Here is a 25953-nt window from a genome sequence, read left to right as displayed (position 1 = left end):
TGGGTGTGGCCAGGCCTGGGAGAGCTTATGCATGTCCATGTTTGATTAGCTATGGTGAACGTGCTGTTTGTCCATATGTATGTGACACCTGATGAAGATCTGAGTTTTTGATCCTAGACACTTAAACTTATTGTTATAAGGTTCAAAGATAAAATTAGCATTGCATTAATACATTTTTCTTCAAGAGACATGAAACCAGCAACAGACCAAATGACAGAAACCAGAAGTGAAATGAACAGTTTTGTGAGCCTTTGTAATTACCAAACATGAATTCAGACAAACCTCACATTTACACAGCAACAAATATTGAACAAAACAAGATACAGCAAATACAGAAACATCACGGGAAGAATCCAACATTATTTAAAAGCCTTGAGAAAATGACACAAAGTGTACCTTTTCATTATGTGGGTGTTATTCACCCAAAATATTAATAAATTATTAGTATTATTATTAGTGTGTGTTAATGGAAAAAAAAGCTTGTTTACTGGCATACTAACACCTTACCCAGAAATTCACTTTGTCAAGAATTTTGAGTTTACCTTTGTTATACAAATCTGCAGAACTGCATATAAGATAGACAAGGTCAATTACACTTAAAGGTTTGAGATATGAACAGCGTGTGGTAAAATTTCTGTTTTGTACAATGTCAATTAAAAAGATGATGAAGTGAATAACATTGATCATGTCCTTACATACAATGTTCTGCTGGGAAGCCTTGGGTCCTGACATTCATCTGGATGTTACTTAGACACGTACCACCCACCTTAACTTTGTTGTTCCCCAGTATCAGGGAGGATGATGCTCCCACCACACCACAAAACTGCAATCTGATTTGGCATCTGTGGGATGATCCAGTACAAGTCAGATCTATGGAGGCCCCACCTTGCAATTAGAAGGGTCTGTCCCCAGTGTCCTGGTGCCAGACACCACAGGACACCCCCAGAGTCCATGTCCAGACAAGTCAGAACTGAGGGGGACCTAGACAATATTAGGCAGGTGGTTTTGATGTTGTGGCTGATCTGTATATATAATGCTTAATAACACCTCATAGGGCGTAAATTTCCTTTTAGCTCATTGCTTACATTTGGTCCCTTATTTATTTTTCACATACATATAGGTATTCAAAACATACAGTAAACATTTTTTTTCAGATGATATACATTTATTTTGCTGAGGTAAAAATTTTAAAAACTTTTGGATACTATGGAACCAAAATCAGAACTTTTAATGTGTTGATTTGATGTTAATTATAGCTAATCATTGGTAATCATGTAATAAATTCACAAAGAAAACTTGATGAAAGATTTTGAAATAAATAAGATACATTTCCTTCAAGAATGACAATAATAAATCATTGGGGTAACTACATAAATATGTCAAATTCTGTAAATATACAATAAACAAAATTGCTTAGCAAGACCCAACACTGTTTATAAAACAACAATCAGAAAAATAGACAAGTAGAACCAACTGAACATAATTAGTGAATTAAAGTAAATGGACTGTACTTATAGAGCACTTTTCTAGTCTTTTCGACCACTCAAAGCACTTCACACTACAGATCACATTCACCCCATTCACACACATTCATACAGCACTTGTTCTTATTGAAGAGTGCTTTTCTTCACACACATCGGAGGCAATTTGGGATTCAATATCTTGCCCAAGGATACTTCGGCACGCAGACTGGAGAAGCTGGGAATCGAACCACCGCCCTTCTGATTGGTGGGCGACTGCTCTACCTCCTGAGCCACAACCGCCCTGTAAGCCCTGTAAGTAGTCCTTACAGCTTTGTCATCATGTCATCATGTCACTCTCATCTCTCCTCCCTGCCTCTCCTGTCTCATCTATCATCTATCAAATAATAGTGAAAATGCCAAAACATAATCTTTGGAAATAGCATTTGTGTTTAAAAAGAGAATCTAAGGGCAGCAAAGTGGTGACTATGACACAGCTCTGTTACTGTGCTGACTTTAGCCATGTGAGTCAGTGTCAGAAAATGGTACTTCCACCTCCACCGTAATGTACAACATATAGTTGTGTTTTTTTTCCTAAATGTCTGTGGAATTACTTACAGACCAAAACACATTTCCATTTCAATACATTTTAAAACACATCAACTAATAATTGAAAAATTAAATCATGACAATCATGTGGGATATCACATTTGTAATTAGCTCGTTGCAGCCTCTAATGCCTAGGGCTGCTCATAAGTCACGTCACAGAATGAAAATGTTAATAAGCATTACCATTTTGTGCTTATATTCAACTATTCTTTACATCCTTGCCCACTTAAAAACAGAATATTAGTGGAGTCCTTACAATTATTTATATGTGTCAGCCAGCCATGGTTGCTGTACTGTATATTTGCTGCTTATCCATTAGTTGCTCTTCAGGGTCTCTCAAGCTTTGTTGTCTGTGTCTCTGTGTATCTCTGTGACCCCCGACATTAGAAAATGTATATGTCTTCATGTCCATTATTACATAGAAATGATGATATTTTCTAAACCTTTGTAGTTTAGTTATTTGTCACAAGTATATAAACATATTAAATATCAGTCTCCCTTGTGCAACCCCAAGGTTGAGAAAATTCTCTTTAGGGTGTGGCTTCTACTTGTTTTAGGTCCTGCTCTGCTCGAATATTACACTGTGGTTGTACGGGAGGTATATGTCCCATTGCGAAACACCATTTCAGAAGCCATGCAGTCCTTGGGAAAATCCAGGGGACTACATGTCGCTTGTCTCTTCAAAGCTACAGCACAGTAATCCACCTGTTCCACATCCAGCCCAGACTCCAGCCACCGGAAACACACAATGCGCTGGAATGAACGCCGGAAATTGTCGGACACAAAGCCGTACAGGATGGGATTTGCACCACTGTTGGCGTAGCTGAGGATGACAAAAAGCTGAGTGACCATGGGATCTGGAGGCCGGTGAAAAACACTGACTAACTGGACAATGTAGAAAGGCATCCAACAGAGAACAAACACTGCAACAACCAGCAGGACCATGCGAGTGATCTTCTTCTCTGAGCGCCGCCGTTGAAGCCAGCCAGCTTTTAGCCCCACTGCTCGCATCCTGGCCACCATTAGACAGTAACATAGACAGATAGCTCCAACTGGCAGCAGAAACCCCAGCAGGAAGGTATAGACCACAAATGCTTCTGACCATGCTGCTTCAGGCCATAAGAAGTTACAGTCCACACCACCATCCTGTGCTGGGACAGTGTCTGCAAAAATAATGATGGGCAGGATGACTATGAGCGACAGCCCCCATACACACACATTGACTACCTTGGCTACAGTGGGTCTGCGGTAGCGGGCGGCTTTAATAGGGTGGACCACTGCTACATAACGATCCACACTCAGCACAGTCAGGCAGAAGATTGATGTAAACATATTGATGCCATCTACACTCAGCACCAACCTACACATCAGTGACCCAAAGGGCCAATGACGGACAGCAGCTGATGTGGCCAAAAAAGGAACACTCAACATGAACAACTCATCAGCAATAGCTAAGTTAAGGATATAAATGTTGGTGGCTGTTTTCATTTTGGCATATTTCAGAATGACATAGATGACCATGGCATTGCCTGTGAGACCTATACAGCAGACAAGAGCATAGATGGATGGGATGATGATTTTACTAACATCAGGCTCCTGGTAGTAGTCCTCATAGTCCATACTTGTGTTATAGGGCAGTCCTGTTGGATAGGACCCATAGTCCTGGCTCCCATTGAAATCCATTATCACTTTTGATGTGTATACTAAGCTTAATGGTGATTTCTTTCTTTCTTTTTCTTAATAAACTACATAGAGCTGTTATTGATTTAATAATTTTATTTTAGCAAGCTTTCAAGAACACCATTTCCCACAAGCAAAAGCTAGTCAATTGACTGTAGCTATGAAAATAGACATGGAGTCCCAAATGGCTTAGATGTCAAAAAATGACATCTAATGAGAGATATATTATTGTTAAGTCCAGACTTGATAATTTTTTTCCTCTTTGCTATAGAAAAACAGGTTATGCAGCAATTTCTCCCAAGGCACCTACTGTACACTCTGGATACTAGGGAATTATCTACCATCCCAGTTTCATTTATGATTAAATATACATTTTAGTACCCATCTGTTGCTAGTATTAAGTGCAGAGTTCTGATCAAAAGCAGGGTTAGACCTCTCCACTCCATCTGCTGATTGAAATGCAGCCTTCCAGGAGGTCAAATTACGTCAAGTGTGCATATAAAGATGGTGTTGTTTGGCTCCTGGGCTCATGTTGTATCTCTGATGGAGTCCTGCAGCCATTGCAGAGTGCAGAGAAATCACAAGGTTCCTGCAGAAGCAAAAGATACATTATGCTCTTGAAGTGAATTATAATAGCCTTTGATAAAACAGAACTGTCAGTTTGTCTCTGACAGACACCAAGCACAACATCAAAGTGCATTAGTTACACCTAAGAGAACCTGTCACTGTACTAGTTTTCCTGATACACAATTGCATTTACCAGAAATTTTGTAAGCCTTATGATGTTTCTCTACAATATCTGGAGCTTTGCAGTAATTATTTGCATAAAAACACATACATGTATTCAGTTATAAAACACATGCCCAACTCATTCTCAGTACACAATATTATTTCGCAGGGTCTCTGCAGAATCACTGATTACCAGTAGGCCACAACAACTGAGAGGAGCAGATTTAGAGTGTGGTAAATAACCCTGCACACCCAGGGTAAACCCACACATGATTTCTCTGATTACAGTGGTTAGACCTCCTGTTAGGACTGTGTAGATCATCTTTCCCATCTCTATCATGGGACTGGATGGTAAGGATGATGAAATGATGACCTGCAAGTATCATCATACAACTCTACATGGTGTTAAGACCAGAGTTTAAAAATACAGTGCATTGTAAATACAGCACTATGTCTACTAAATTTGGATTTAATCACACAGAATAAAACTGATATGGCTTATATGGCTAACCTGAGGCAGCCATGTTTGTTTGGTTTTCTGACACTAGTATTCCAGACCTAAGTGGGTGTACTGGGAGCTTAAAAATGCATAGAGATTCTCATGAGGAGGATTATTCTCAGTATGCCTTTATTATTCAGTTAGTTGCTGTACTATTAGATAATGTTATACCATGACCACAGACAATATTTGATTAAAGTCAAACTGTTTGTCTCTCAGAACAAGTTTGTCAGAATTATGTAGGTTTTGAACTCAAAAGCACACTTGTGGGGGGCGCTAACGAGCCGCAATGGAGTAAGATGCGCTTTTCCGAGCTCCCGCAGGACCTCTCTTAATTTCATTTTTAATGACATCTACACTCAAGTTGACACGTGAGATGTGGTAAATAAAAAACTAACTACCACTCGGCGAGGTCAGTAGATTGCAAAACAGACGCTGATTGCATCAAATCAGCAGGTGAAAGTTAGCATGAAGATTGTTGAGAACGGACTGTCGATGTGGTCCGACGAAGTTGTATCAACACAAGCTATGGTAACGGATCTCAAAAAGCAAGTTGAAAAGTTAAAAGAAAAATGTGAGGACATGGAGGGGAGGATGAGGAGAGGAAATATCCGAATCATGGGTGTGACCAAGCAGCCAGGGTCGAGCTCTCCCTTAGTGGTTTCAAAGCTCATTAAGGAAGTGTTGCAGCTGGACAGAGAGGTATTAATTCAATGTTCACATTGGAGTCTGACACAAAGAACACCTGGAAACAAGCCCCGTGTAATTATTGCTAAATTACACAATAAAGGAGATGCCATGGACATACTGAGGAAAGTCAGAGATCGAGGTGGCCAGCTCAACTACAACGGAAATCCAATCGCCATTTTTCTGAACACTGCTAATGTTGCCAGAGCTAGAGCAGCTTTTACCGTTGCTAGAAAGATGCTTCGAGGGAAACCAGGAGTCCGCTATGGTCTGCTGTACCCCGCCAGGTTCTGCATCTCCAACAACAACAAGGAGCGGGAGTTCATGGATGCATCCAAAGCTATGGTCTATATTATATTACACATCCTTCCAACCAGTGAAACGGAGGACTGACCGACAGTATCCTTTATATATAGATCTGTGTGAAAATGTCGTATACCTTGTATGCTATACCTATGACCCATAAAACAATTTGACAGAATACACATTTTCTTGGCTTTCATAGTTGTATGTTCATTTCTGATGGTAAAGATTCCGTCGTAACCCAGGGATCTAGTAAAAATAAGAGCATCAGTGAAGGTTTTTGTTTTCATACCTCTTTGAAATAAGAATCTTCTGTCAAAGCTTGAATATTATCAGGCATATGCTGCTGTTCTGCATGTAACTTTCAGTTATCTTACATGTAGAGTCCAGTCCATACTCACACACACTTGTAGGTTTGAGGCCATTCCCTTTACTTTCTTTATTTATGTATTTTATGCTATTGTATTCTTTTTTCCTTTCTCCGTGTATAGAAATTCAAATATTTTACTACTTCACATTTACATAATCCAACAACTCCTCTCCATATGCTCACTTATATCAACTCACGCAGTTTTCCACCCAAACGCTGAATTAAAGCCGTGCCACACCTCTAAGATATAGGACCTCTTAAACTGATAAGCTATAATGTTAAAGGTCTCCATAGCCCTGTAAAGAGAAAGAAAATCCTCAATCAGTTAAAAAGAAATAGCTGCCAGATTGCCTTTCTGCAGGAAACCCACCTTTCAGATACTGAACATAAGAAACTAAAGAAGTTTTGGGCAGACAAGGTAATTTATTTATCACACCCGTCAGGGATACACAGACAGAGCGAGCAGATTACTTGCACTAAGACCCAAAAAACAACAGTCATCTAATATAGTACAGAAATTAAAGGGGAATAATTTAACTCTCACAAAACCAGATTAAATAACAGTCTTTTACAGATTTTTACAAGACCCTGTACAAATGAGGAGGAATTGGCAGAATTTTTAAAAGATATCAAAGTAAAAAAATTACCTGAGTCTATGGCAAGAGGATTAGATGAACCAATCAATGAGCTGAAAATTCGTCAAATAATTTCCAAATTAAAGAATAATAAAAGTCCTGTTCCAGATGGATATACTAATGAATTTTATAAAGCTTTTGTGGACAATATATCGTCTCCTGGCAATACCTAATCCAAACTTTAAAACGTTTCCAATTTGGCCCGAACTTCATCAAATGGATACAAACATTATACTCAAATCCACAGTCTGCAGTTAAAGTGAATGGATTTTTATCTGATCGATTCACCCTAGAACGTGGCTGCAGACAAGGCTGTTCACTATCTCCTTTACTGTTTGATATCAGTATTGAGCCGCTAGCGCAGCTGATCAGGGATGATAGTAACATAAAAGGGATTACAATAAACAGGGAGGAGCACAAAATTTCAATGTATGCAGATGATGTATTGCTATATCTAACAGAACCTGCAAAAACAATACCATACTTCTTCATCTTTACATATGGATACTTGTTGGACGATAAAATAAATGTTGACAAAACAATGGCCATGGATATAAGTGGCAAAATTTCTGATACAGCCAAATTGCACAGTGGGTTTAAATGGCTGACAGATGGCTTTAAGTATCTAGGCATTCATATACCACCTTCAGTAGGAAAATTATACAATGTCAATTACAAAAGTCTAATTCAAAATATCAGCAAAGACTTAGATCGATGGTCAACACTCCCCCTATCTTTGATTGGCCGCATTGAAAGTATCCGCATGAACGTGCTGCCTAAACTACTATACCTGTTCCAAATGATACCTATTAACATCCCTAAAACCACATTTGACAAATTAGATAAGTTAATCTCAACATTTGTTTAGTAGAGAAAACGGCCAAGAATTAGATTAAAAACATTACAGTTTCCGAAAGAAAAGGGTGGGCTCAAGCTTCTGAATTTGAGATATTACTTTTGGGCAGCACAATTAAAACCATTAACAATATGGATTCAGGACCAGTCTTATACACGCTGGCTCAATATTGAAAAGTGTTTGTGAGAGACCTCTACAGGCCTTATCATTCCTAGAAGTCCCCTCAAGCCAAATTAATATGAATTAATGGACCAAAGTCACATTAAAAATATGGAAGAAAATAAAATTAACATTTGGCCTACCCGAAGCAATCCCAACACTCTCAAATATTGGACTTATAAGTGACTTTGTGCCCTCTAAATTGGATACAGGGTTTTAAAATGGTCAAGGTATGGACTCACATTCTACATCAACTTCATGAGGCTGGTAACTTTAAATCTTTTGCACAGCTACAGGAGGAATTTAAATTACCAAATACAGATATTTTTTTAGGTACCTCCAGCTAAGGGATTTCTTACTAAAACATAAAGAATGGGCCAAAGTGGTTGAGCCTACGCCAGTTGAGGAATTACTGTTAAAAGTGCAAACAAAAACCTAGGACAAGAAACTCATAAGTTGCTGTTACTAAATATTTTTGGGTATGAATTCAAATAATACTATACAGATAAAAGAGAGATGGGAAAATGAAATTAATGTAAACATATCATGCAATATGTGGGAAGAAATATGTACTGAAGCACATCTGGTAACCAATTCGAATGTGTGGAGGGAATTCAGATGGAAGGTAGATGAGGTTCTTTTGGACACCTGAAATTGTGGCTAAATTTGGCACAACACTCTCAAACAAATGTTGAAGAAATTGTGGCCCACATATTGGCAACCAGACACACATATTCTGGCGATGCCCAAAATTGGAAAAATTTTGGAAAGATGTGTTTAAAGCTATCAATGAAGAATTTGGCTCAAAAATTTTAACAATATTTTAACAGCGGATCTGTCGGGTCTGGTACCAGAAGGCATTGAAGGTAGCCAGGTTGGTAGGTTGTTGGCAGATTTTTGTTAAATGTATTCAACAACAGTTTTAAACTCAGTAAAAGTAATTATTGTGTACACACTTCAAAACTTCGTAAAGTGACCATTTAGTCCTCACTCTATCCATCTAAACTGAACTTTTCGCCATTATCATGCAATTTTAGATCGAGGGAAAGAATTGCAATTGTTCATCTTCCACTCAGATTAGTGCTAAGATGGCTGCTGGAAAACACACTATTTGTGAAAGCTGAGAAGTTCACAAGTCTGCTGTTGGCTTTCTAGGCTTCTTATTAAGAAAGGACAGGTGCAGACCAACCCAAAGACGGTGGCAGAGTCCTGAGCTGCCCCTGGTATCATATAGCTGTGGACTACCTCCATCAGAATGTAACACCACCACCTTCACTATCATAGACCATTTTTCTAAGGCTGTACACTTTGTGCCTCTCCCCAAAACTGCCTTCAGCTACAGAGATTGCTAACCTCATGGTATACCACTCAGCTCTGTGGGATCCTGGCTGGCATCATCTCTGAACGGAGTCCCCACTTTGCCTCCCAAGTGTGGAAGGCTTTTTGTGGGGCCCTCTCTTCCCATGACCTCCCATTACAGGTACTCATGTAAGTTGGCACTCCCTTTAACAGACCTTTTGAGATTGACAAAATCATAAATCCTGTCTCTGTGCCCACCTCTCTTCACTCCACTTTTCATGTCAAGATATGTGATCAATATGCTGATGCATGATTCTTGTTTATATTCATTGTTTCCTTCTTGCCAGTAATAGAGCCTTCAAGTTCCATATCTCATCTTGTATAATGTCTAAATTGATTAAGGTGGAAGGCGAATATGAAATTTCTGAGAACTCCAAATTAATAAATAATTTAGACAACAATAGAGAAAGAAAGTAATTTTTTGTCTTGCCAGAGACAAAGATTGGGAAAGGGGTGCATCAGGGGCCCTCAAATGTGACACCATGCCCAAGGAATAAAACTCTCAAGTCACGAGGCTCTGCACCTTTGGTTGTGTTTGCTATAAACTTACAGGCATTCGCAATCCACTTCATCTCTGTAGTCTTATATAGCTAGTTATTATCTATTGTTTTGTCTAAGTGAATTCATCTGTCTTTCAAGCAAAGCACCAACAAATTACGTTGTACTAAGTACAGTTAAGTACTTAAATGATTTCTTTTTAATAACCCTGTGTTTTTGCCTTGGAGATTTTTGAAGATTTTTATATTTTTTAGCCAAAACTAACTTTTTAAGTTATCCAGATAAAGTTATTCTGTATTCAACCAACTTGAAAACCACGCAGGCTGCCAGCCAGGGACATTGGAGTGGTGCCATACTATGAGAGTTCAATCATATTAATGCACATTTGCTACACTAGAATGATAATTCTTTCCCTCTTTATCTGTATTGGGTTTGCAAATGTTTGCTATGGTTAGACTATTCTGTTGATTGATTTTAAGATAATCAATCTGCCAGCTGGGTCAGTAATGCTACAGAAATAAGTTGGTGGGATTCTTCTGTGGATCAGTATGGATACACCTCTACACCTAAATTTTTGGTAGTCATTGACTAATTGGGTAAAAACCCTTTCTCATGAACTCTGGGACAAAATTACTACCAATGGATAGATCTCAACAGCATTTTCCCTGAGAAGATCGAGCCAACAGGGCTGCCTTTTAGGTCCTGTACTCTTTGTCTTGCCTATTGAGACCTTAACCAAAGCAGCTAAGCAGGATCCTGATATAAAGAGTTTCAGAGTAGATCAGACTAACCATAAAATGAATCTCATGGTAGATGATGTAATGTTGTACTCAACAGACCCTGGCAACCTCCTTGCCAAATTGTACTCTTTTAAATGCTTATGGTGTTCTTTCGTGATATAAGGTGAACTTGGAAAAAGCTAAATTATTCCACTACCAAGTTTTGATAACACTGAGTATCAGTACCTTCAGAATGGTATATAATAGTATAACTGTGGGTAATGAGTACATAATTTGTATCTGGATGAGTTTGCCCATCACTCTAATTGTCAGGGTCAACTGTGTGAAAATGAATACAACACTGAAGTTGCAGTATCTTTTACATGTGCTTAGTAATGTGGAGAAACTGCTTCATGTATGCAAATTTATTTCTAAAATGCACTCCTTATTGCTGAATAAGGGCCCCAAACCAGGTTTCCCATAATTATTGTCTGATACACTGAATCACTATTATTTCCTCCACCAACTGCACCTCGCTCCACAGAAAGTACATACACCTGACTTTGTACAAAGGTGAGACCCTTTTGGTACAACTTCTGCGACACCAGGATCACAGGGTTTATCTTCCTGTTAGATCCTGGGCTTTGCTTACTGGGGAATCTCACAAGAGTTAGTAGATTCTCAAGTAGTTCTCAAATCATATTTATGGAAATTGCTTTCGGCATGGCCAGGAAATATACAACAGCAAGACATGGAAATTTGTTTCCCCTACCCTCATTGATAGGTGGTCTTCGAAAATTGTATCGTAAATTGTGTTGTAAAATTTGTATCCCCCTTTTGCTATTGAGTCTAGTGAAGGGTAGGGAATTGGGGTTTGTGTTTCTTTGTGTCCTGTATAATTGTTTAATATAAATCTTGAAATATTTAAATCAACTGATCATTGAGTCCCTATTTTCAATTTTTGTTGGTTTCTATGTCAGTGTAAAAATCCATGCTTACAGCATGTCAACGACCACCATGTCCTTTCTTTGCCCAACCCATTTTATACGTCTTTGGCTAAACACTGTGACAAAACTGATGAAGTGATGGGAGGCGTATGAGACTGTGAACTGGGGATGAGAGATTTCAAGTCCTCTACAATCATGTAGATGAACATTATTGTATACAGCCCCCCTTCCCTCCACAACACATGCGCTCCACACACCCCATCTCCAAGCACTCATACTCTGGTATCTGCTGACACACACATACTCATGTAAAGACAGGCAAAAATATACGGTGGACAGCATGATCTCTGAGACACAAACTCTACATCATTATCAGGATAAGATCGTGGTTTGGGTTAAATTGTGTATTTCTTTAAGGTTAGATGGCTTTTGCTGTCATGTTTACCATAATAAACATGCAGTAAGGTTATGGAACAGTCATAAGGAACAACAATGACTTTCACTTTCACACAGGAAACAAAGAGTGTGTAAGTTCTGTGTTTTGCTGACCAAACTCGACCTCCTCCTAATGTGGACTTTGTCACTCTTTACACTATTTCACCTGATGTCCTCCTCTGCATCCGCTATAATTACTATGGCCACTCGAGATTGCTTATGAATAAAACATAACTGTGGGTCAAAATAGATTTACAGGAAGATGCTGGAGGGTGTTGCCACAGCCGTTCCAAATGCTTCTGCTTATATTTCTTGTGAATTTTTTTGTGATATATTTCTTGTGAAGTGATTCATGGTGGATTTTGAGGTCTACTTTGGATCTTTGTCCCATTTTAAGGGCCCACATTGGTCATTTAACCATGTGCACCGGTTGTTTGATGGACTATGTTTTTCTTTTTGGATGGCCTAGTGTGGTCTTTGTTGGTCTAAGCTGGCCTTTTCAGTGTCTAGCTCAGTCTTTTCCTGCTCACACATGCAGACTCAAACTCTAGTGGTGCAACAAAATTGTATTACTTGAGAAATAAGCCACCCATTGATGAAATATGGTGAGGTTGAGAGAATTTTCATACAAAGGCCATATGCACTGGACCAACAACATGGCAAAAGTCAGTTCTGCTGAATTTGATTTCCCTCTGAAACAGAAGCATAAAGTTGCTTTATACTCCATTCAACTATGTAAAATGAGTCAAAGTGGATAAATGCCAGGCTAGTGTTAATGGGACAAAATAACTCAAAAATCAGAGCTAAGCACACCTACAGTGTAAGCATAATGTAATGCAAGAGGGCCTGCAACATTGAAGCCCTTATGTGTTAATAGGTGGTTGGATCACTAGTCACTAGTTGCACCACAAGCAGGTCATTTGGGGCAGCAGTAGTTTTTCTGAGTTAGATCTGATGGGCTGGTGTGGGTCAAAAGTCCAAAAAGGCATTTTCCACTCCCTGTCTGTCATCACTGTCATCAGAGAACTACACTGATTTTAGAGAGTCTGTAGGAGCAGTCTAGATGAAACAGCTGCTCATCGGCTGTATAAAGTGTACTCCTCCAGAAACATTAATGATGGATGAGGTAGAAGAGGAATCTTAAGTTTCTGAATTAGTCTTCCCCTCAAAACAGGCTGCTAGCTCCACTCCATCTGGCAGGAGGGAGGGGGTTAATAATGACAAGCTGTCATCCTTTTGAAGTTGCATTAGTGCTGCTTGGTACCACTGTTGTGGTATGCTACTACACTACAATAATACCATATAAAAGTAGTATGTTTTATGTAAATGTTGCTCAGAAATTGAACCACTCATGCAAATGACATCCATCAGCTGAACAGATAAAAGCCTTGAAGCCTTTGAATTTTTGCTCCATTAGTGGAGGGGCACTCAGGATGAAAAGCTGGTCTGAGTCTATCTGTCATCTCAGGATTGGGTTAAAGCCCCTGTAAGTAAATTCATGATTAAGCTTCTGTGTGATATCCTTCCTAAGTTCCTACTACCCTGTCCCAAATTAATTATTTACCAAATCATTTTAAAGCAAAAGGTTTAAAGTCTGACAATATTTTGTATTTTTCTTAATTAAACAAACCCAAGCCAGAATAAATAAATAAAAATAAAAAACAAACAAACAACAACAAAAAAAAAACACTGAATGAATGAACAAATATTATGTGTCTACCAAAGTCTAATATTCCTTAGTCCTCTGCCATGGAGCTCCATTGTTGTCCAAAACAGAGCTGTTTCATGCTATATGTGGCAGATTTATTCCTACAGTGTCCATTGCCACACTTGTAGTCTAGTAATAGTAATGTAGTCTACATGGCCATACCCACACAGCAAAATCAGCAGTGTTAATTCAACACCTATCAAGTTAAATTCAACACTTTGAAAGTGTCTATATTGGTCCACACTACATAGAGTTAAAACAACACTGAAGTGTTAAATGCTTCACAGTATGACAGATTTGCAGCAACTCTCTGTATGTAAAATTGAACTCAATATTTAACTCTTTGTAGAACTGATCTGTATTTCAAAAACACCATAACATATCCCAACAGTGGACAGCAGTCCTCAATAGCACAGGTCACACAATATGGCAATGTGGCTCTGTGTGTGTAAACATGATAGCAGAAATGCTAATCTGCACACTTCAAAATAAAAGTCTGTGTTTTCATTTGAATTCCCCCATCATCACATCACACTGCTACAGTGGCCTCTTAAAGAAACATATATTTTTAAACTAGTGCTACAAACAGAAACAGACCAAGTGCATGAACTTCTGTGAATAATCTCAAAACAGGCTGTGACTGTGTCCTCCCCTTGAAATAACTCGATCCATTAATTCACTTAGCAACACGTGATAGAGGTTTATTCTTTTCAATTAACTAGGCAGTACTGTAGACTGTATAGGCAGTACATGGCGAGTTGATTAGCTAACACTACATAAGCAACCGGGATATGTGGTATAAACGACCAACTAAAATAAATAGTACTGGGTAATTTAAGATTAGATGTCCACACATCAATGCTCCTGGTCACAGTTGGAGTGTTGTCTGGTCACGTCCAGTCACAAATAAAGACAATAGCTGGCTGGTCTCCCGCCTCGATGCTGGAAAAAACAGACATGTTGGACCTCTGGCAATAACACTGGCTACCTAGTGAAATCAACTCCGCAGAGTTGTTAGCAGAGTATGTCATTTAACTCTCTGCATCAACACTTGACACTGTCTGAGGATTAACTATCTTGTAGTTGAAATAGACTTTAACAAGAGTTGAAATGACTCTATATTTTTACTTTAACTCTAACACTGAAAATCTAACACTTTTGATTTTGCTGCGTACCATTGAGGTCACTGAGTTCCAGGCCATTTCCATATTTTTTCTGACATGTAATATTAATTCATGAAATAATTGCCAGAAAAAAACTCTTTTGTGCTGCAGAGATATTGTACAATGTCAAGATCACCAACTTTCTCATCACTGGCCTCAAATTATGGTACAGGTAACTAGAGAATTATACTAGTAGACAGCTTGTAGTTCAATATCACTCATCCCTGGACATCATCTGATAGATAGCTCCTGTGCTGTCATGCTATCTTAAACAACTTCCCCCAAATAAGACTTTGTATAGGATCCCAAAAAAACAACAGAGGGTACTGGTACACATGCTACAGTGTCCTACTGCCCCAGGTACTCACCAAAGCTCCAAATGTGGATTATCCGCTGCTGAAAATAGTCCCCATCAAAATTCTGAGTAGCAGTCACCAGCTGATTGAAGGAAAAAGACAAAGCATTTAAATTAGACTATTTATGAGCTGCATGTCTTCAGTAGGACCTGGTGGACTTGGAGCTGAGAGCTGAGAGAGATTTGCTTAAGATGAAGGGGAGAGTTATTTGTTCTTTCAGGATCAATAGATGTCTCAGGGCACATTTACCTTGGTTCCACTACCCTCAGACATTATTTGATCTTTCTTTCTTCACAAAACATCAATTCCCCCGGAAGACTGACTCTGCTGTACTTATAATCAGCTGACAAACCTGAAGGAGCATGTTGTCACCCTCAAACTGTAAATTAATCTCCAGAGCACAGCACTCTTCGCCCTATTTTAATTATCATTTAGCTGTTGGCATGGTGAAGGAAAAATGAACTGTAAGGGGGAGAGTGCTTTGAATCCATCATCCTCTCTTTTATTTGCATTCTCTTCACTCTCTGCTATGGGGGTTTACATGCTGAGGCCTATTTTAATCTCATTTCATATGATGTATCTACAGGTCACAGCCTGAAGTGCCGCCTATAATTAAATATGAAAAAAACATCAGCTAATCATCTGATAGTTAATGGAATATATTTTTGTATTTTTATCCGAAACTTTAAACTTACTTTTTCCTGTTCATTCAGGTGTTCTAAGTGAGGTTCACAACACGTTCTTCATTGGACAGATTTGTCGGAAATTGCTTGTTTCAGCCTGATGAATGCCATCTGTTCATGAGGTGTGTATAGGCAGTATGTATGGGGACTGACTCATCAAAGTCCAGTGTGCTGTGGAGAAATTTCTTTAATGACTCACGAGTGTGCCGGTGCCCTGTCCCTACAAGGGTACCTCAAGGGTGTCTCTTATTTGATCTCTACTGCTTCTTAGGTTTAGTCTGTGTAAGCTCTAGAAGATTGTGTTATCTCCAAACAAGGTTATAAGCTAGTATCTACCCTACTGTAACCAGCAGATGTTGGGCCTTTTTGCTTCCTCCCCAGACATCCACTTTTCAGAGGTACGCTATCAGTTTATCTTTCCTAGTTGTCTCCACCCTGCAGAAGGCCCAGGCACCCTCCACGAAGGTGGCACATTCCTATCACTGGAGTGTGCTCTGGTTGCGGAGTAAGGCTCGCTGTTTGCTCTGTGCAGGGGATTCTGCAGTTCCTGCAAGAGCAATTAGAGCCTGGGAGGTACCCCACCATTCTGGTGGTAATGAGGGCTGTGGGTGAGGGTGAATGAGCACAGTCTCTTGGAGAACCGTTGCTCCCTCTTCTTTTGGTTTCATGAAGGGGTCTGTTTCAACCCTGAACAGCTGGGGTGGGCTCTGTCCAAACCCTGACTGTCTCACTGGAACGGTTTAGGCAATCCGGGTGTGAGCACACTCAACCAGATATGTGAAAACATCATGTGTGCTGTAGCAATGTGTTTCTGTGGAGATCTACACAGTTACTGCTTGGCAGTCTACATCTACCTTTGCTAAATGCTACTGATTGTTGGAGAACGTGCAACATCTCTTCATGGCTGATTGTTTAGAGGTCCCCATGCATATGTGTAGCACAGAGATAGGTTTGATACACAACAGAATATTTGGTTACGTTGTAATTTTTGTTCTCTTATATCCTTTTTACACCAAAAGTGTAGATGTGGGTTCGTTAAGGGGCCAACACACTGGTGAGTCATGAAAGAATATTCTTCATGGGACAACTGACTGGGATGGGTCAACGCTCAGAAAAATTATTATGTAGAATGTAAGCATAGTCTCTTCACTGTGGGAGCAAAGGTTAAAAAAAGTTACAAAAAGAATAAAATAATTAATCAAAAACAATATGAAGTAACAGTCAAAGACTGAAACAAGAATTTTAGGTTTTTACATTCCACAGGAGTTATTAGAGTCATTCAGAGTATCTACCCTCAGTTCTTCTCTCTTTGTTTCGATAGCTGCTGGCTTTAACATCCATGCTAATGATATCTCTGGCAACTGCTACTGACACACACACTCTGGAGACTATTAATTTCACTCTACTACGATCTACTCATAAATGGCCATACATTAGACTTCTGGATCAATCGTCTTTGGTTCTAAGTGACATTTTTATCTCTGATCTATGACTTAATGTTGCTCCTGTAAAACACTTTAAATCAAATCCACATACTATATCACCTTACTGAAAGAATCTGAGACATAATAAAGGGCTCTACTCCGAGCTCCCTCCGGATGTCCAGGCTTCTCACCCTATCTCTAAGGCTGCGCCCAGACCCTCCGAAGGAAACTCATTTCAGCCAGCTGTATCCATGATCTCATTCTTTCGGTCACTACCCAGATCTCATGAGCATAGGTGAGAGTCGGAACGTAGATCAACTGGTAAATTGAAAGCTTTGCCTTTTGACTCAGCTCCCTCTTCACCACAATGGTCTGGTACAGTGACTGCATTACTGTACCGCACAATCCACACAATCTGCCTCTCACGCTCCATCCCCCCGTCACTCGTGAACAAGACCCCAAGATACTTAAACTCCTTCGCTTGAGGCAGCAATTCTCCCCCAACCCTCAGATGGCCTCAGATTTGGAGGTGCTGACCCTCATCCCCACTGCTTCACACTCAGCTGCAAACCGCCCCAGTGCATGCTGAAGGTCACAGTCTGATGAGGCCAACAAAACCACATCGTCTGCAAAAGCAGAGACGCGATTCTGAGGTTCCCAAACCAGACACACTCCTCACCTCCGTGAATACCACGAACAGGACTGGAGACAAGGGACAGCCTTGGCGCAGTCCAACACCCACTGGAAATGTGTTTGATTTTGTGCCAAGAATGCATACACAGCTCTCACTTTGGTTGTATAAGGACTGGATGGCTCACAGCAGCCCCAGTACCCCATACTCCTGCAGTACCCCCCACAGGATCCCTCGGGGGACACGGTCATCGGCCTTTTCCAAGTCTACAAAACACATGTAGATTGGCTGGTCAAATTGCCATGACTCCCTCAGAAATCCTGAGTGAAAAGCTGGTCCACTGTTCTGCGGCCACAACAAAATCCGCATTGTTCCTCCTGAATCTGAGGTTCGACAATCAGCCTGAGCCTCCTTTCCAGCACCCTGGAGTAAACTTTCCCAGGGAGGTTGAGTAGTGTGATACCCCGATAATTGGAGCACACTCCTTGTTAAAAACGGGGACCACCACCCTGGTCTGCCACTCCCCAGGTACTGTCCTCCTCCCACACCTGAATTTTTGCTTCCACATCCGCCGAAGCTGCAGCCCTTCTGGCCTCCCGGTATCTCCCTGCTGCTTCAGAAGACCCCTGGGCCAACCAAGTCCAACAGGCCTCCTTCTTCAGCCTGATGGCTTCCCTCACCACTGGTGTCTATCAGCGGGTTCTTGGGTTGTGCAATGGACATGGTCCACTCTGGAGGTGAGAGTTGAACACCTCCCGGACAGGGGTTTCTGTCAAACATTCCCAGCGCAACCTCACTACTTGTTTGAGTTTGCCAGGTCAGTCTTCCCCGCCATCTGATCCAACTCACTACCAGGTGGTGATCAGCTGACAGCTCTGCCCCTCTCTTCACCCGAGTGTCCAAGACATATGGTCACAGATCTGATGATACAACCACAAAGTCGATCATCGATCTTTGGCCTAAGGTGTTCTCGTACAGTGCACACTTATGGGCCACCCTATGCTCGAACATGGTATTCATTATGGCCAAACTGTGACTAGCACAGAAGTCCAATAACAAAGCACTGCTCAGGTTCAGATTGGGGAGGCTGTTCCACCCAATCATGCCCCTCCAGGTTTCCCCATCATTGCCTGCGTGAGCATTGAAGTCCCCCAACAGAACTATGGAATCCCCAGCCGGCACCCTTTCCAGGACACCATCCAGAGACTCCAAGAAGGCTGGATACTCAGAGCTGCTGTTTGGTGCATACGCACACACAACAGCTAGAGTCTTACCCCCCGCAACTTTCAGTCACAGAGAGGTGACCTCCTCGTTCACAGTGGAAAACTCCATCAAGGCGGCGCTTAGTCAGGGGCTTGTGAGTATCCCCACTCCTGTCCAGCACCTCTCACTTTGGATGACTCTGGAGAAGGAGAGAGTCCAGCCCCTCTCCAGGATTTTGGTTCCAGAGCCCATGTTGTGTGTAGAAGTGTGCCCAACTATATCTAGTGTCCACCTCCTGCACCAGCTCAGGCTCCTTCCCTGCCAGAGGTGTGACATTCCATGTCCCTAGAGCTAGTCTGCACCACCAGGTGCTAGCACGCCTGGGGCCCTGCCATTGCCTGGGTTGGGTGCTTTGTGGGGATAGGCATTGGGGGCTTTGCCAGTAAAGCACCCAACCCAGGCAAAGCCAGGGTCATATTATCTGCTTTCTCTCAACAGCAGGTGTCTGAAGGTTCCATTTCTGAAGACGATCATGCCCACCCCCACCCCACCAGTGACAGTGGAGCTGTTCAGAATGAAGACCTGCTGCAAACCCCTGCTGCAAGCTGTTGAACAGAATCTCTACCACAGCCCCAAAATCAGCTGTCTGGTTTTAAAAAACCCTGTAGGGGAGACCAGTTGCTATGAAATGCTATATGTAGCACTGATACCCCTGCCAGGATTACATCACGTGTCTGTGCCTTTCAAAAGTGTTACAGAACTACACATTTTATGATCTAACACTATGGTTACATGGTCAGGTTTAGGAAGAAATCATGGTTTGAGTTAAAAAAAACAAAAACAACTTTGTTAAGGCTAAGGGAGTTTGTTGTCATTTGGAAACAGGAAGTGAACAGTGGTCTTCCTTGTAAGAGTCAGATGTTTTACTCACCCATCGATTCATCCCAACTTCCTCCCCACATGGTCTCTGGAATCTTCACACTACTGCCACCTTTTCTCCTCATGAACAAGAGTCATAACTAATATGGCCGCTAGAGGTCTTGATATGTTTTTTCAGATTAATCAATATTTATGGTCAATATTCTGCTAAAAAGATGAGGCAGTAAAATCCAGTCCTCCTATACTGTCACTGGTATATATGGATCAGATCTTAACAAGAAACTAAACATGTATACTTCATAATACATAATGTGAAAGCACAGAATAATTCTATTTGAACTGATTGAATGTATATAAATGCTATGAATGAGATATCTAACTTGATTTTATATTTATATATAATATTTTCACTGAATCTATTTGTATAAATTCTGGGCAAAAAAACATTGATGAGTTAATATTTCTGGACAGTGATTTGAATCTTACATGAAGCAGGTCTGATGAGTTTTCACTGATGAACATGAATATTGCACATACAAAAGATGAAGGTCAGAACAAACACTAGTACTTTTCTTAATGCTGTTGAGGATGTTTTTTTCCTCTTCATTTTAAATGAGCATTTGGGCTGGCTGCAGATAACGTGTCAACCTCAAAAATGAATTTGCCTATTTATGCACCTGTTTACATGGTAAATGCCAAATAAAAAAGAAACAGAAATCAGCTGAGCTCATCAACACATGACTTTCTTGTTTTCATCAATCAGATGATCAAATTCAAATTCTTGCAGGTGTGTGTCATGAACTTACCATCTATCTGTAGATGCAGTAATGCTGCTGTCTTCCCATCACTGTGATGATAAAAATGGCCAGTATGTCTGGTTCCCTCCTAGATCTCCTCCTGGAAGGTGAGAATCCTGTTTTCTGTCTTTGTCTGCCTGTTAGCAGCTGCGTGTCTGTCAGCATCCACTGATCTGTGAGCTGCTTAACGCCACTACTCACTCCTCTGCCTCTCCACACTCTCAGTCTGCGCTCTCTCTCCTTCGGTGCTGTTAGACACTTGTTTTTGTAGCATGCTGACATGTTCTCTCTCTCTCTCCCTCACACACACACACATACACACACACACACATTGTCATTTGCTCGTTTACACCCACAGCTGTCGCTGTAAGAGGAGGAAAAGGAGAAGATAAGGATCCGTGGAAATATGAATTGGAAGGTGGAAAAAAAACTGCATCAAAAAAATGTAACAAGGTGAGAAAACCAACTGCAGATATGGACATATCTCCCTGTCATTTTGTTACAGTGATATTGGCACGCAGTGTCCCTGGTATGGGGGAGTCTTGCAGTGAAAAAGACAAATGAGAGATTTTGGTGACAGTCATAGTCATAGTGACTAACTGAATGCAACCTTTTATTTCAGCTAATAAAAAAAATAAAAACTGATAGTAATAATGGAAGTACACTTAGTTACTAAAATTAATCCTGTTGTATACACACAGACAGGACTTTCCATCTCAATATTCTGTTCCTGAAAACATATTTTTGATGCTAAATGATAATATTAATTGGATGTTTGGTAATTCCAGGTGTTCAGATACAAGGAGGCACAGGTGTTTGTCTGTAGCCACCAAAAATGATAATAAATTTAAATCATCACCTCTCTGAAACAGTTTCAACAAAAACAGAACATTAGAACCTTCATGAAGAGGAGTTATTGCAGTTACTGTTGTATTAGACTGCATTAGGGTATACTCTAAGATTATCTATAGGGTTCCACCTAGGCTAGAGCACAGACTGTCCAAAATCACTACAGTAGCTTTCACTCTCACATTATAGACGTGTAGTGTTCAGTCCCAATGAGACAGCAGCACTGCAGTTCAAGATAGATCTTTAAATATCTTCAGAGCTAATGAAAATCAAATGTGACTTTTCAGGGAGAGCAGCAACAAGAGACTGGTGCAAACAGAGCAGTGCCACAATCAGATTCAGGAGGAGGCACACAGGCATGATGTAGCAAGAAAAATAATATCCTTGGCTAAATAAAGAGTGGGGTTCAAACGTTGAGCAGCTGGTAGCTTTTGGTGGCTGCTGATAAGCATGTTGCAATTGAAAGCCCTCCTCATCTGAGAATGCTCAGACAACATGAGGCAGAGAAAATATTCTCAATTATTATGTGCCTAACCTGTGTGATGCAGCAGCATGTTGCAATTCCCCTTGAATACTAGCCCTTCTCATCTGAGATGTAACTCAGTAATATTGTTTCCTCTCAATTCAACATATGAACACAAAATACAATGAGGCTGTTGCTCTTTCACTTGGCTTAGCAGCAGTTTTGAATGGGTCCCACTAAGCTGGAAGCTGCAGGGCTTTCAGACTCAGCTGTGTGTTAAACTTGGCCTGGTCACTGTGTCAAAACAAGTTCTGAACCACCATATGAAGGAGTGTCAGAGAATCACATCATCATGTAGTATTATATGATCAACTGGATAGGTCTAACAATATATATACGATTATTTATTATTGTTTCAAAATTGAATATAAAGTTATACTGTATAACTTTGCCAGTTTTTTGTTTGTTTGTTTGTTTGTACATGGCAAGAAATGTGCCATTGTAGAAATGAATAAAATGGTTGGAGCCCCATGAATCTGTCCTTAAACCTGCATTTTCAGGAAATTTACCAGTAGTGCTAGCATGTGGTCCCTTTTTGAGCATTTTGAATTCTGGTTGGTAACTCATAAACAATAAGTTCAGTAAAAAGATCAATAAATCACCATAAAAACAACAGCACTGCCTTCTGCTTCAAAAGGAGCAGATACATAGACAGTAGCAGAGAGTGAACTAAGGCGAAACACCACATCTATCTTCCATATATTTATTACTAGATATTTATACTTTTACTCATTTATATTTTTATTTTTATCTTTTTATCACAGTGTTGCAGATTTGTTCATGTGATGAGCCAAGAATCCACAAAAGTACTGTACAATGGTAAGTGAAATGAAATCATGAACTTTAACTTACAGTCCAGTGTTACTTCTACTGTAAGTAACTTTTGCTCTCTCATAAACACATATTAACATCATGCATTTATAACAAGTCACTGATGAGTGATTTATAGTGAATGCAAAATGAAACCTCCTGTGTTAGGTGGTGCTGGCACAGTGGGACGTATAAATGGATATTAATGTTATTATAATGTAAATATGGCTCACCTCTGAGCTAAACAGGTTTACTCAAGGTGCAGCTGACAGTCGTGTGTCAGCGTTCTAGGATACTTTTTTATTTGGTAACATGTTCTGAATGTGATATGAGACTTCACATAAGTCATTTCTGCCTTAAGGACGTGTGTGTGTGTGTGTGTGAGTGAGAGAGAGACCGCTTATAATTATTTGGCAAGCAACATATGTCATGGATTGTAACAGCCTATTGTTGTTCCCCTGGAAACCAGTACCAAAAATAGAAAGACAGACCTAGTACCTTCAGGTTAATGGCACCTCTGTACAGATGTTTGTTCAGTTCCTCAGTCTTCACCTCAGCTGTGTTTTGATCTTTATTGAATTCCTGCAGCTGGGCTTTATGCTCAGACTCGATGAATGATACTGACTCTCACCTCCCTACATGTCATAAGGCTGAAGGTATCTGCAGAAGAAGAGTCAGACTGAGTAAGGCAGACTGACATAATGATGTTCTTTTAACTCACTGACATAATTCAAATATAACTTGGGCTTTCCTTCACCTTATGCTGAAGAAAACCAGGTGTGCTCCTGGTGGTGCTCCTCAGGTTAACATGAAGGACAACCTGACAGCTTCATCTTCTGGTGAAGGAGCCTGACGTGGTTGTGATACTTTACAGTTCTATACTATGTCATAATTAGTGACTAATTAATGTATTATGTAGGCGATTTATTTAATGTAATGTTGTCTTGCAAGGTAATGATCAGCCTAACACTGAAGTAGGTGCAGTGCACTTCATGCTTTGGAGAGAAAGCCTGTCTGTTGTCATGGCTCTCTGTATATACACTTACCTCATGTACATGAACTAATCAAAGCACACAAATTAATTTAAACATGGGAACATTGTAAAACATGTCCTAACTATATATATACATACATATGTACATACATATTTTCACTCCGGGGCTCATTATGATTGCATCTAGCACCAACTGACTGTGGCTGTGACTGGGGTTCTGTCCAATCACAAACAAGTTGTTGTCCCTCCCTTTCTGTAATCTGAAATGTTGGAACTGCAATGTTTCTTTGATCAAAGAAGGGTTGCCATAATTTGAAAGAATTAGCTGTAGACCCCCACAATGTGTGCTTAATCTTTTCCAATTTACTAAAATGAAGACCATCTCTGATCCAAGCCTCATGTGATGTAGGAGAGGGTGACTTCCAATGAGGTAATATCAGTTGTCTAGCCAATAGGGTCACACAAGGCAACAGGGTCTACTTAAATTTACCCCAAAAAGTGCTGTTGATGTAACTGGATCGAAGGGCACTGAGGTACCCTTGATAATATTCCAGAAATATTGGGCCAGTAGTTATGAAGGGATGGGCAAGACCGAAACACGTGATTCAGTGAGGCAGCAGCTTGGTGACACCTGTCATACAACAAGGTCTATGTCAGCCATGTTTGGCACATACAGAAGACAAGTGGACGCAGAGAAGAATATAATAATATAAATGTGGGAGCCTATACTGCCACGTAAAGGCAGAGCACAGGATTTTTACACCAGCTCAACGTGATCAGTCGTGTATTGTCCTACTGGGTTTTTAGGTTTACAGAATCTGCCTGCCTCTGTCTCATCATGAAGAATATCAGTTACTGCAGTTTGCCTTTGTTTTATGATCTGAAAATGAGGCTACTAGTTACTGCTTCTTTATAGATGATCCTGAACAAAATAGTCTGAAATAGGATCTCTGAAAGACCAAGAATTCTAAAAGCTGGCACTTTCCTGTGGCCAGAATCTACTAGAACTTGCATTAGACTGTAGGGCACACAAAAATGTTATGTTTTAACCATAACTGGTTATTATTTTGCAAAATGTCATACAGTACCCTACATGAAAGCCAGGCTAGCCTATTAACCTCCTGGTGTCATTCCAGATGTTGATGCTAATGGATTTATGCAAACTTACTTTAAAAACTGTCCTGCAGTGCGCTGTTTAGCTGTCACAACAATCCATTGTTTGTGATTATAATCTTTCCAGTGGCTTTATAACCCATCATGGAAACCAGCGCTCTTTTTGGATCTTAACAAGAAATGAAATTGATAAATCAGTGTTTTATGTCATTATTAATCCATTATTTACAGTAAAAACAAGTGATCTGATGAACAAAATTGATGGCAACCATGCTGACTCTATCTCGACCAATAACGAGCTATGTAACTGAATCATTCTCAAAGAGCTGAGCCAATGGCAGATCACTAATATTACACGATTTGATCTATGTTGTGTCCCCAGCTCTAATGCAGCATGAAAGCACCTTTCAGAGACTAAATAATCTGTAAAGATAGTAATCTGAAAGTTGCTAACTTTATGTTTACTTGGAGACGCATTATGCATACGGTGAAACATATATTATCCTGTTTGGTGTTTTTGAAAGAGGTTAGACTTCTGGCAGGAATTTAAGTTTCTGCTGAATAATGAGCAGGTCTGTTGTTCAGTATAAAGTGTTCATAGTCATCATAGTTAATATTGACTGTTGTTCCCACACCCAAACATGCAAGTCTGTACTGTAAGAGTTAATTTTAATATCTGATAACTCTGTGTTCATTTTTCATTTAGCATAGGGAGAGAAGGAAGCTATGACGCTTGAGGGATAGCAAATCTGTCCACACCAGTTCTACAAAAATGTATACATCACGATCAAGAGATGCAAACACATCAAATGAACATATCACTGCAAAACCTAGAATGCACAAGAATCCATAACACTGCACACAGTGGAGTCAGT

General features: G+C 40.2%; 1 protein-coding gene across 2 annotated transcripts; it reads right to left on the bottom strand.

Annotated features, from left to right (window-relative positions):
* Nucleotides 1–227: 227 nt before the first annotated feature.
* Nucleotides 228–21226, bottom strand: sstr1b (somatostatin receptor 1b). Of its 2 annotated transcripts, XM_018679317.2 has the most exons (3): nt 20799–21223; nt 15185–15254; nt 228–4338 (listed from the first exon to the last, which is right to left on the bottom strand). In XM_018679317.2, exon 3 carries the CDS (start codon nt 3750–3752, stop codon nt 2646–2648), a length of 1107 nt encoding a protein of 368 aa, XP_018534833.1. In that variant the 5' UTR covers nt 3753–4338; nt 15185–15254; nt 20799–21223; the 3' UTR covers nt 228–2645. The 2 variants fall into 2 exon arrangements, with proteins under 2 accessions (XP_018534833.1, XP_018534834.1); XM_018679318.2 differs by lacking the exon at nt 15185–15254 and having other exon boundaries at nt 20799–21226.
* Nucleotides 21227–25953: the final 4727 nt, after the last annotated feature.

The sequence above is a fragment of the Lates calcarifer genome, unplaced genomic scaffold, assembly GCF_001640805.2.
Source record: "Lates calcarifer isolate ASB-BC8 unplaced genomic scaffold, TLL_Latcal_v3 scaffold_86_184, whole genome shotgun sequence".
NCBI lineage: Eukaryota > Metazoa > Chordata > Actinopteri > Centropomidae > Lates > Lates calcarifer.
The sequence above is the reverse complement of the archived record's forward strand: the minus strand, read 5'-3'. Positions and strand labels throughout refer to the sequence as shown.

Bases quoted from the DNA above. Each gene is read 5' to 3' on its own strand.
- sstr1b (XM_018679318.2), bottom strand. From the start codon at position 3,752: ATGGATTTCAATGGGAGCCAGGACTATGGGTCCTATCCAACAGGACTG.